Raw genomic sequence first — 12692 nt, 5'->3', positions numbered from 1 at the left:
GCCAAAATGGGCCACCGGGGGGGGGTGTTCACGAGCGTGCAGGGGGCGAGGGGGAGCACAGGGGGTTGCGCATTGTGGGTGCATGCACACTGTTGCGCACACACACACACAATTTCAGCACAAAAAGGGAAGCCATTACTGTTCTAGGAGAGGGGTGGTGGGTGCTAACTTTCTACCCAGGGAAAGAAAAGCTAATTTGAGTCCCTGTTTCCCCTCCCCATCCTGGGACATCTCTGCAGGAGTGTCTTTAACGGGCAGAGTTCAAATTGAAAGCAAACAACTTTCTCAAAGTTCACTGTCAGGGATATTTCAAGCGGTTCGTACCCAAAGGTTTCCGGGCCAAAACAAGTATCAGAGAGTATCATTTCTCTCTTTGTTTTGCTGCAACAATGCTGACGTCAAGGACATCCTTGGGACTGAGAAAACAAAGGCCTTCCCGGAAATCTGATGTTGAGTCCTGCTGAGTTCACGGTAGGGCAAAAAAGATGATTAGATACGAAGAGAGAACGCAAAAGATGGCTGGTTTTTCCTTCTGGTTCTTCATTTTTTTCCTGAGCATCTTCTCCGTATCGGGTGAGTTAATTAATACACTTTTATTCCTTCCTCTCGGCTCGCTGTAGCTCTTTTTGCTGCAGTTCGACAGTTGTGCTTATCTTACCTTTTTTTCTCCTTCCTAGCATTTTTCCTGCAGGATCTGCTCCCTTCGGGTGTATCTTTCTTATCTGTGGTTTAACCCACGGTTAGCGGAATTATGCTGGTTTATGCAATTCGCCTACGTTTTCGAACCAACAACGAATTGTGGGGACTATTTTTGCAACCACAAGCTAGTCTAAAATCTAGGTAGTTATTTGATGACTTGATTTGTTGGATAGTTTTAAGTATTTTGTTTTTAAAACACTTATGAGCAAGAGTAGGTTTCTTTTGTATTCCCCAAATAATGGATTTTTAGAAGCGGCAGAGATTATATTGACCAGGTCATCTTTTTCATATTTGTGGATTTGAAAAGAACAGAGATTTTAAGCAAGTAGCAGTGTTAGGAGATGCAAAGGAAAGTTAACCCTTGAAATATGCAAAAGTTGTGCATTCACTGGAGGGAAAAAATATCAAATCACATAGGAAGCTACAAAGGAACTTCCAGGGAAATAGGAATAACAGCCAGGTCAGTTTTTAAAAAGAAATGACAAGAGAACTTTCCAAAATACAAGTAGTCCTTGGATTATAACCACAATTTCTCTTCCTAACCAAGACAATTGTTAAGTGAATTTTGCTCCATTTTACAACCTTTCTTGCCACAGTTGTTAAGTGAATCATTCCCCATTACCTTTGCTTGTCATAAAATCGCAAAGGTAATTACATGACCCTGGGAACACTTCAACCGTCATAAATATGAACCAGTTGCCAAGCATCCAAATTTTGATCATCTGACCATCTGCAAAAGCCGTAAGTGTGAAAAACGGTCATGTCACATTTTTTTAGTGCTCTTGTCACTTTAAATGGTCACTAAATGAACTGTTATAAGTCGAGGACTACCTGTAGTGTAACTTTGCTCACGTGCTTCCTCCCGTTCTTTCATCCTATGGAGGTGCTGATATTGAGACATAAAGATTGGGCATTGAAAACTTTAAATAGCCTTCCTTGCCCATCATTTGATTATCCAAGCTATAATATAGCTGTACAAAATTTGCCAAATTCATGGAGGAATTTCTCTAGCAAGGTGTATCAGCCAAGAAGTAAATGGAACCTCCATGGATAGAGGTAGACTATCTCTAAACACCTCCTCCGTTTAACTATTTGTTTAATTATTTGTATATTAAGTATGCCCATATTGTGTATTTATTCTGTTTTAATATGACTGTACACCGCCCCGAGTCCTGTTTAGGAAAGGGTGCGGTTTATAAATTAAAGTTGTTATTATTATTATTATTATTATTATTATTATTATTATTATTTATTTGGCAAAAACTGATACAGACCCTTTTATTTTCATCAAAATATGGGGGGTTATTGTTATTAGTTGCAAAGTCATGTCCGGCCCATTAAGACCCCATGGACAACATTCCTCCAGGCCATCCTGTCTTCTACCATCCCCCAGAGTCCATTTAAGCTCACGCCGACTGCTTCAATGACTTCATCCAGCAACCTCATACTCTGTCGTCCCCTTCTTCTTTTGCCCTCAATCGTTCCTAGCATGAGGCTCTTCTCCAGTGAGTCCTTCCTTCTCATCAGGTGGCCAAAGCATTTGAGTTTTATCTTCAGGATCTGGCCTTCTAAAAAGCAGTCAGGGTTGATCTCCTCTGGGACTGACCGGTTTGATCGCCTTGCAGTCCAAGGGTCTCGCGGGAGTCTTCTCTAGCACCATAGTTCAAAGAATATGGGGGTAGTGACTCTTTTACATATACATACCAGACTCATGCCAGACTAATTTTATTACATTCTTTGACAAGGTGACAAAATCAGTAGACCAGAGGAATGCCGTCGATATAGTTTACTTGGACTTCAGTAAGGCATTGGATAAGGTAGACCATAACCTACTATTAGATAAAGTAGAAGAATGTGGGTTAGACAGCATCACCAGCAGATGGATTCGTAACTGGCTGACCAACCGCACTCAACGTGTAGTCCTCAATGGAACTGCATCTACCTGGAGGGAAGTATGCAGTGGAGTACCCCAAGGCTCTGTTTTGAGCCCAGTACTCTTCAACATCTCCATCAATGATTTGGATGAGGGAATAAATGGGGAACTCATCAAATTTGCAGATGACACCAAGCTGGCAGGAATAGCCAACACTCCAGAAGATAGGCTTAAGATACAGAAGGATCTTGACAAACTTGAACATTGGGCACTATTTAATAAAATGAAATTCAATGGTGAAAAGAGTAAGGTTCTACATTTAGGCAACAAAAATGGAATGCACAGGTACAGTATAGGTGGTACCTTGCTCAGTAGTAGTAACTGTGAAAGGGATCTTGGAGTCCTAGTGGACAACCATTTAAATATGAGCCAGCAGTGTGCAGCAGCTGCTAAAAAAGCCAACACAGTTCTAGGCTGCATCAACAGAGGGATAGAATCAAGATGACGTGAAGTGTTAATACCACTTTATAATGCCTTGGTAAGGCCACACTTGGAATACTGCATTCAGTTTTGGTCGCCACGATGTAAAAAAGATGTGGAGACTCTAGAAAGAGTGCAGAGAAGAGCAACAAAGATGATTAGGGGACTGGAGACTAAAACATATGAAGAACAGTTGCAGAAACTGGGTATGTTTAGCTTAAGAGAAAGAAGGACTAGGGGAGACATGATAGCATTGTTCCAATATCTCAGGAGTTGCCACAAAGAAGAGGGAGTCAAACTATTCTCCAAGGCACCTGAGGGTAGAACAAGAAGCAATGGGTGGAAACTAATCAAGGAGAGAAGCAACTTAGAACTGAGGAGAAATTTCCTGACAGTTAGAACAATTAATCAGTGGAACAGCTTGCCTCCAGAAGTTGTGAAAGCCCCAACACTGGAAGTCTTTAAGAAGATGTTGGATAGCCATTTGTCTGAAACAGTATAGGGTTTCCTGCCTAAACAGGTGGTTGGACTAGAAGACCTCCAAGGTCCCTTCCAACTCTGCTATTGTATTGTATTGTACATATACATACGTAAAAGGGACGTGGTGGCTCAGTGGCTAAGACACTGAGTTTGTCGATCAGAAAGGTCGGCAGTTTGGCGGTTCGAATCCCTGGTGCCGCCTAACAGAATGAGCTTCTGTTACTTATCCCAGCTTCTGCCAAGTAGTTTGAAAGCATGTAAAAATGCAAGTAGAAAAATAGGGACCACCTTTGGTGGGAAGCGTTCTGTGCGCTTTTGGCGTTTAGTCATGCCGGCCACATGACCACAGAGACGTCTTCAGACAGTGCTGGCTCTTTGGCTTTGAAACGGAGATGAGAACCACCCCCTAGAGTTGGGAACGACTCGCACATATGTGCGAGGGGAACCTTTACCTTTATAAATACATATACATATATATTATACATATACAGGAAAGTGAAGGCCAGAATAAATGGGGCATACTGCAAAATTGATGGGTCTTTGTCATGCAACTAAAAATGTCATTTTCCCCTAGACGAATGGGCTTTTAAAAAACTACTTTTCAGCCTATTTTAGAGACTGCACGTCTGTTTTCATTTGTTTACTTTTTTCAACAAGGCAGGGGGAAAATGTTTTTTCCAACACAGTACTGGGAGAGTTCTCTGGGGCCTGCAAAACAAGGCCATCTCTGCATTAGGCAGATGGATGGGACTTTTTAAAAACACAAGGTGAATTTTGTTCTGGTGGCTTTTTTTCATACTCCAAAAAAGAGATGATTATCTCCCTCCCCCCACTTTATTTTGGGTGGGGGGGAGTGTCAGTTAAGTGCAGATGGACCAATTGCAGTTCTAATCACCCAATGTAAGGGGCGAAAAAGGGGGGTGTTTGATCCAATCCTGCAGCATTTTCATGTCCTCCTCCACCACAGATTGGTGGCCACTGGAATTTTTGAACTCCACATTCCTTTCCCACCACCAGCTTGTTCAATTATATATTGAAATGCGATCCTATGCATGTTCCTGCCTGGCTCTAGGGCAGCGGTAAAGTGGTTTTCCAGGATGCAGGCTAAAACACAGCATTTTTGTCCCTCCCAGCGGATCGTCCCAGGGGCCGTATCCTGGGGGGATCAGAGAGCAGCCCCCATCACAGGCCTTACATGGCGTCTGTGCAAGAGGACGGGAAGCATCTCTGCGGTGGGTTCCTAATCGCTGCTCAGTGGGTGCTGAGCGCAGCCCACTGCTTGGAGGAAACGTGAGTGTGAGATTTCTTCTCTGGTGACCGGTGATGCGAAGCTCATTTTGCACACAGATAAGCCTGTCTTCCCCATTCTGTGTAACAGCAGGGAATTGGTCCACCAGCCAGGGATATAACCAGGCCGGCCTCTTCTTGTGCCTTTGACCCACTTGAATGTTTAGAAATTAGCGAGCATTCAGATATATAACCCGCCACAGAAATTCACTCCTTTGTTTAAAAGAAGGCAACCATTTGGTTGTATTTGCTGCTTAATTATTGGCAGTTGTACAAGGAAGAGGGAACTCTGGTCCATAAAAAGAAAAAAAAGAAAAAGAACAAGTGCAAACATATCCAAATCCATTATTGCGTAATATCTTACTGGTTTGTAGACATGGACACAGTCCCTTCCAACTCCCTCCCTCCCAACCTCCTACCCCGCTCTCCTTCCTTTCCTCCCTCCCTCCCTCCCTTCCTTTTGAGGTGTTGTTTAAAGTTTGAATAGCTATATTCTTATAACAAGCAGGAGACGCTATGCCAGGGGTGTCAAATTCAATTTCATTGAGGGCCACATCAGGCTGGTGGTTGACCTTGGGGGGGGCAGGTGGACGTGGCCAACTGGGTGGGTGTGGCCAGTGCGATGCCACTCACTGGGCACGGCCATCGGTGGGCGTGGCCAGCTTGACACCACTACCCAAAAGGCTGCCATGTTTCCTCTTCGCATTGGGTAGACCAGGCCGAAGCGATGTGGGTAGACGGGGACAGCCCTGCAGGCCGGAGCCAACCATATTGTAGGCTGAATATGTCTCGTGGGCCTAGAGTTTCACACCTCTGCCCCACACCATTCCAGACAAAAGACACTCCAAATCTCTTCTTAAAAATATCCAGTGATGGAGCACTCACAACTATCTAGAGCAGTAGCTCCCAATCCTTTTTTGGCCAGGCCCCACTTAAGTTTCTTTAAAATCCTCCCTCCGCCACCTCCCGTTGACATATAATTCTTACTTTACTCAAAAAGTGAACTCTACTCACGCAGAGGAAGCCCAAAAGGCTATTAACTTGGTTTAAACAAGGTTCAAATTGCCCCCCATTAAAAATCAAATTGCCCCCCTGTGGAGCCTGAGCCCCATGTTGGGAACCACTGATCTAGAGGCAAGTTGTTCCACTGATTAATTGTTCTCATTGTTAGGAAATTTCTCCTAAGTTTTAGGTTGGATCTTTTTGATAAATTTCCACCCATTCTTTCTTGTCTGACCCTCAGGTGCTTTGGAGAATAGGTCGACCCCCTTCTCTGTGTGGCAGCCCCTCAAATATTGCAAGACTGCTATCAAGTCACCTCTTATAACAGACTTCCAAATGATTGTTTGAGAGAGCAAACATTTATGCAGTTATGCAAACACAGCCACTCTGTATGTAGTGTATTCCACAAAACTGTTTATTGAAAACCAGCCACACTTTAGCTACAGTGCAAACTCAGCCACCTCGATATGTAGTTTGGTTGGTCCCTTTGATTAACTTTTTAGATCATTAACAAGCTATATCACATGCTGATATGAAAACTAGTTTCAAGAAGTTGTCATACTTAGTTTTGACTCCGTGTACTTAGATCTCTCGCTTTTTTTTATCCATTTACTAACTGATAACCTGGCACTGCCCAGGTGTTTATTTATCCCAACCCTCCTTCCATGAACGTCGGCGCAATTTCTAATGTTGGATTTTCCCCCTTACCAGAGGGAGCCCCCTTGTGGAGTACTGTGAAGCCATTACCATGGCAACTCCACAGTGCTGTACAGTAGAAGCCATTTTAAGGCAGTATGGTAGAAACCATTTTAAGGTACAACAGGCTGTATCTTAACAGAACACACACTCTGAGGGGTGTTAGGGGTGTCTTACCCCCACAGTATTTGTTTCCAGAGAGCAAGTCATCTGTATACCAAGTTTCGTTGAAATTGCTCGAGGAGTTATGCTGGAAAACACACACACACACACACACACACAGAAAGAGGGAGAGAGACATATAGATAGATAGATAGATAGATAGATAGATAGATAGATAGATAGATAGATAGATAGATAGATGGATGGATGGATGGATGGATGGATGGATGGATGGATGGATGGATGGATGGATGGATGGATGGATGGATGGATAGATAGATAGATAGATAGATAGATAGATAGATAGATAGATAGATAGATAGATCTTTAATTTGACTTTCCTTCCTGATCAACTGCAATTCTAAAAAAAAGAAAGAGAATATTTGTAGCTCAGGATTGAAATGAACGGTCCTTGGTGCTGTCTGAGTCATCACTAGCACTGATGATGTTACCTAGTGTGAGTAATGAAATGTCTGTAAGAAAACAACCAAGCTCAGAGAGCACTAACCCCTTCAACTGTAATTGTCATCTCCTGCAGCTCCCTCCGTGGGTTTCTTGTCTTCTTCCATCTTCTCTGAGTCTTTGCCCCGCCCAGGTTCGGGTTGACGCTTGGGGCTCAGGATCCCAGACAGCACCCTGGAGTTTGGGGAAGCTGGTAGAGTTTTTTAAAGAAGAAACGGGTTAAATGCAGTGTTCCAAGTAACACCCCCAATGAAAGAAGACTCGAGGCTTGAAGTTCCTCAAAGTTCCATTTTATTAGAGATGTCACATTGGCACATCTGGGAAAACCCGAATCTGAAAGCTTCCAGGGTTTCCCCACCCAAATGAAAGTCCAAGTCCTTGCCCAGCACCCACATGTCCATCACATGGTCCAATCAGGCCCCATCTATACAATAATACAATACAATACAATAGTAGAGTTGGAAGGGACCTTGGAGGTCTTCTAGTCCAACCCCCTGCCTAGGCAGGAAACCCTATACCGTTCCAGACAAATGGCTATCCAACATCTTCTTAAAGACTTCCATCTAAAACTGGAGATGCCTCCCAGTCACCTCATCGCAGCTGCAGGGCAAGGTGTCCTTGACTTTCTGAGAAAGGAATGTTACTTTGACTATATATCACCCATACTCCATATCAGGGGTCTCCAACCTTGACAACTTTACGACTTGTGGACTCCAACTCCCAGGATTCCTCAGCCAGCAAAGCTCCCCCCTCCCATTTTCCCACCATTAAAAAATGTGATAGGCCTGAAGGTCCAAATGTAAAAGATGGCTTCCATCTCTGGTAGTAATTTTATTACGTTGAGGATCACAAGCAAACCAAGAACAGAGCCGAACAGATTCCATTGCGGTTGTAACTCTTGACATTTCCACATTTATTTTGAAACATGCATCGATTTAAAAATGACAGAAGGCATCATTCTCCAAAGGGTTGTATGGGAAGGAGGCATGATAAAGACCTGTTAACATAGAGGGACCCAGATTGTTCATACTAACCACAATCTCCGGTGCAGGAATAATGGGACCCTTGAGGTCCTCTTGGGAGCCCATTCACTCTCAGAAACAGAACCGAACAAGCGCCTGTATGGAATCCGTCAACTCATTCCTCACCCAGGGAGCAGTCAAGACACCATTCTCCACGATCTCTTGCTTATCCAGGTGGGTATTCAAAATATGAGATAGGCAGCCATGTCAATGCTGCAAATGAGCCCATAAATAAATACACTGAACCTCATCCTTGTTTTTAGATGCATCCTGTATGCATTTCTGTCCTTTTAATTCTATATTTTCCACATACAGAACCCATAAGATTAAAAGCAACTGCAGAAAGGGCACTCAGATTGATAATTCTCTTTTTTCTGTTGTTTTCCTTGTGTTGTAATGTTGTACGTCATCATATATTGTGTGAGCTCCCCGTTAGGAGAGCGAGTGTGCAGAGAAGCGTAATGAGAGTGGTGTGGAAGAACACGCACAAACCAGCATACAGGGACACCGAATAGTAAAAGTAATAGTATTTTACTTATGTGGAAAATAGAGGTATTGAGAGTTCAATTTAGACACGGTTCAATCAATCAGTTATCAATGTTCTCAGTTAAGGAGTGATTCATTGAACACAGTCCAGTATCATATAATCAGTTCAGCACACGAAGTCGCTAACAGTAGCAAAACTCATACATCTACAAGCAGTATCCACTGATCAGCATCTAACAAACAGAGCTAACAGTCATTCTGGCTCCATCTTATGGCTGCTTGAGGTAACAGCAACCAATCCCATTTTAGCAATACTTAAAGACACAGTACTACTCTCAAGGCTTATACATTGCTGACCCAACCGTTAGCTTACATTCCTAACACATTGTGCTACTTCAGTGCAATAAAATCTGTATAACCTAGTTTTAAATAGCTAAAGCTCCATTATTTAAAAAGCTGATAGTCTTGGAAATAAAAGGAGAAAAGTAAAAGTTCTTTTCAATGTTACTTGCCATTTTGGAGGTCATTATTCCAAGCATAAGATTGTTTGTCATCCAAAGCTGAGTACAGTATAAGGTTAAAAAAAAGATGTAATTCATATCAAAGTGTTGGTTATGTAGTTATAGTTTTAGTCTTGGACTACTTAATAAAGCATTAACATCTCTGTTGTTAGTGTTTGTGCATGTTGATAAAAGGAAATAAACCACTGATGAAGCATGTTTAACAAAAGTTAGAATTTCCCCCCCCTTTTTTTTTTTGGTACTGTTTTGTGCAAGGTTTTGCAGGAACATGTCTGAATCTTATTAAACCATCATACAAAATGGGGCTTGGTGCAAATTTAGGTCCTGTTTTATCTTCCAACTTTCAGGACCAACTCCCCCTTTTTTTTACAACCCTTTTAATCCCTGTTTGGGGTAGAGTCAGGGCACTGGATGGAGCTGAGCATTTACTGGACACATTCCCTTCCTGACACCATGTGGAGTTCGCAGCAGATATTTTTTTCTCTGCACATTAGGAAAGAAACATCTGTTGCTACCTAAAATTGATCTCTCAACCAAATGCTCACCCGTTTTTCCTGTTTTAGGGCAATGGAATATTGACAATTGGGGATAAAAGGGAAATTGATGATTTAAATGAAATAATTTACTGCCATCGGTCAGAAATGGTGTAGGGTCTCCTGCTTGGGCAGGGGGTTGAACTAGGTGACCTACCAGGTCCCTTCCAACCAGTGATGGGATTTAATTTTTTTTACTACTGGTTCTGTGGGCGTGGTGTGGCTTGGTGGGCATGGCTTGGTGAGCTTGGCAGGGAAAGTATACTGTAAGATCTCCATTCCCTCCCCACTCCAGGGCAAGGATACTATAAAATCCCCATTCCCTCCCCACCCCACTAACCTGCCTTCCAGCTCCATTCTCCTATGCAGGGCAACAGAAGAAGACGCAGCCGATCAGCTGGGACAGCGATCAGCTGGGACTCAGGAGGCAGAGAATAGATGGGGGCGAGGCCAGCCAGAGGTGGTATTTGCCGGTTCTCCAAACAACTCAAAATTTCCACTACCGGTTTGCCAGAACCGGTCAGAACCGGCTGAATGCCACCTCTGCTTCCAACTCTGTTAATCTGAAGGAATTGATATCCTGGATGCAATCTGCTTCCTTCATCTCCGGTTCTCTCAAAATTAGCTTGCAGAGCCCGCGGTCCTTGGGCCACACGTGCAGATCCTGCCATATCAGACTGTAAACAATGATGTCCCTGAACATACTCTATGTGAAGTGGCTGGCTGGGGCATTATTAGCAATACGGGAAAGAAGCCGGACAAGCTGCAGTTCGTGCATCTCAGAGTCATCAATCGAAATCAATGCAATTTGAGGCGATACCATGACGGCAGCGTGACGGAGAACATGATGTGCGCTGAATCCAGAAAGAAAGACTCCTGCAAGGTGATCACAGGGCTGGTGGGAGGAGGGAAGGGAAGAAAGTGTGGCTCTCGATACAGAGTGAGGCCCTGGACCAGTGGTGGGATTCAAATTTTTTTACTGCTGGTTCGGTGGGTGTCGCATGGCTTGGTGGGTGTGTCTTGGTGGGCGTGGCAGGGGAAGGATACTTTAAAATCCCCATTCCCTCCCTACCCCACTAACCTGCCTTCCAGCTTCATTCTCCTATGCAGGACAACAAAAGAAGACCCAGCCAATCAATTGGGACTCAGGAGGCAGAGAATAGATGGGGCGGGGCCCACCAGGGGTGGTATTTGCCGGTTCTCCAAACTATTCAAAATTTCACCACCGGTTTGTCAGAACTGGTCAGAACCGGCTGAATGGCACCTCTGCACTGAACAGATTATCACATGAACAACCCAAGTGGAGAGAAATCTGGGAAGCAACATTCCAGATCATTCAATGAGACTTAGCCTTTACTGGGAAATTCCTCTTCCAATTTCCAACATTTTGTATGAATCCCAGGCAGGCCTTCAAGACACATGCTGGCTGGGGGAATTCTGGGAGTTGAAGTCCACGCATCTTAAAGTTGCCGAAGTTTAAAAAAAAAAAAACTGCTCCAAGTCAAAATTCACATGTGTAGCTAGAGGCAGAGTGTTGGAAGAAACGCCCTTCTGGGTTCAGTCCCAAGTGGGGGAAAAGACACTGGAAACATGGAGGCTGCTTGGAAAGATGGTTTAATGGTGGACAGGACCACATGGTTTGAGGTCCAGGGCAAAGTGAGCACATAGGTATGAGAGAGAGAGAGATTTATACCCTCTATTGGGCTTTGAACTTGCTTCTTATTCCTGTGGCAAGAAATATATCCCGATTGGTTGTCAGACTCCCATGGAGCCATGTAGAGGTAACTTTGTAGGTTGTCTTGAGTCCCAGGTTTGGTTGAATCTTGCTGGGTGATGGTAATGTAGGAGCTTTGAGCAATTCCTATTATGGCTTAATCAGGGGTGAGTTGCTGCCGGCATTACTGCTGGTTCGGTGCGCCCGCAATAGTAATATTAAAACTGGGACTGACCCTGATTTGCTTCGCAGGGCGATTCCGGGGGACCTATTGTTTGCAACGGCGTTGCTGAAGGCGTCGTGACTACTGGCTCCACTGTTTGCGGCAATTGGCGGAAACCTGGGATTTACACCCGGACTGCTCCCTACGTCTCATGGATCAACAGCACCATCGAGTCCAACAATTAAGTCATAAGAGGGATGGCTTGGTAGCTCTCAATGCTGAGGATTCAAGATGCAAAGGGGGATGAGATTGAGCAATCTATTTGTCTGAAATGATGTAAGGTTTCCTGCCTGAGCAGGTGGTTGGACTAGAACAAGGGTCTCCAACCTTGGCAACGTTAAGCCTGAGGATTTCAACTCCCAGAATTCCCCAGCCAGCTGGCTGGGGAATTCTGGGAGTTGAAGTCCTCCAGGCTTAACGTTGCCAAGGTTGGGGACCCCTGGACTAGCAGACTTCCAGGGTGTCTTCCATCTATGTTATTCTGTTCTCCCAAGAGGTTCAGAAAGAAATCTCCTTCGCTTATGGAAATGGGCTCTGCTTTTTTCTTCTTTTCTTTTCATCAAGGGGCACCTGTACATCAAGCAGCAATGCTTACCAAGAATTATTGTCAACTTGCAAAAAATAAAGAAATAAATGGAATGCAGACGGCTGCTGTTTTGGTCATTATTTAAGATTCAGAGAGGCTGGAATCCTGCTCATAATATCCCTCTTCCAGGGGTGGGTTCCTGCCAGTTCTAACCTCTTCTATAGAAGAAGTTCCACAAATCTACAGTGCCATTTAGAACCGGTTCCAGCTCCCTCCCACCCCCTACCCCCGTCCACACATCATCAAGATGAAGAGCAAGAGGAGGAATTCTGGGAGTCGAAGTCCACAGGTCTTAAAGCTGTCAAGTTTAAACACCCCTGGGGGTTTTTTTTCTAAAGGGTTAGGGGTGCAAGGGTCTTGTAACTTGACAGCTTTAAGACTTGCACACTTCAATGCCAGAGTTCCTGAACCAACATAACTGGAGGAGGAATTCTGGGAGTTGAAGTCCACAAGTCTTAAAGCTGTC

The 12692-nt window shown here is 44.1% G+C and overlaps 1 protein-coding gene across 3 annotated transcripts; it reads left to right on the top strand.

Moving 5' to 3' along the window:
- Nucleotides 1-418: 418 nt before the first annotated feature.
- Nucleotides 419-12290, top strand: LOC309395698 (complement factor D-like). 3 transcript variants are annotated; one of them, XR_014175975.1, is made up of 6 exons: nucleotides 419-573; nucleotides 4666-4822; nucleotides 8193-8337; nucleotides 10329-10586; nucleotides 11670-11941; nucleotides 12069-12290. XR_014175975.1 is itself a non-coding variant. In XM_081960165.1 (5 exons), exons 1-5 carry the CDS (start codon nucleotides 486-488, stop codon nucleotides 11823-11825), a joined length of 804 nt encoding a protein of 267 aa, XP_081816291.1. In that variant the 5' UTR covers nucleotides 419-485; the 3' UTR covers nucleotides 11826-12290. The 3 variants fall into 3 exon arrangements, 1 of the variants encoding a protein (XP_081816291.1); XR_014175976.1 differs by having other exon boundaries at nucleotides 11670-11958; nucleotides 12045-12290; XM_081960165.1 differs by having other exon boundaries at nucleotides 11670-12290.
- Nucleotides 12291-12692: the final 402 nt, after the last annotated feature.

The sequence above is a fragment of the Natrix helvetica genome (assembly GCF_964273705.1).
Source record: "Natrix helvetica genome assembly, chromosome: 1".
Classification (NCBI taxonomy): domain Eukaryota; kingdom Metazoa; phylum Chordata; class Lepidosauria; order Squamata; family Natricidae; genus Natrix; species Natrix helvetica.
The sequence above is the reverse complement of the archived record's forward strand: the minus strand, read 5'-3'. Positions and strand labels throughout refer to the sequence as shown.

Excerpts from the sequence above, each read along its gene's own strand:
- LOC309395698 (XM_081960165.1), top strand. The coding sequence starts at position 486 with ATGATTAGATACGAAGAGAGAACGCAAAAGATGGCTGGTTTTTCCTTC. Across the intron at positions 8,338-10,328 it reads ACGATCTCTTGCTTATCCAG|CTTGCAGAGCCCGCGGTCCT; the intron begins GTGGGTATTCAA and ends TCTCAAAATTAG. Across the intron at positions 10,587-11,669 it reads GAAAGAAAGACTCCTGCAAG|GGCGATTCCGGGGGACCTAT; the intron begins GTGATCACAGGG and ends TTTGCTTCGCAG.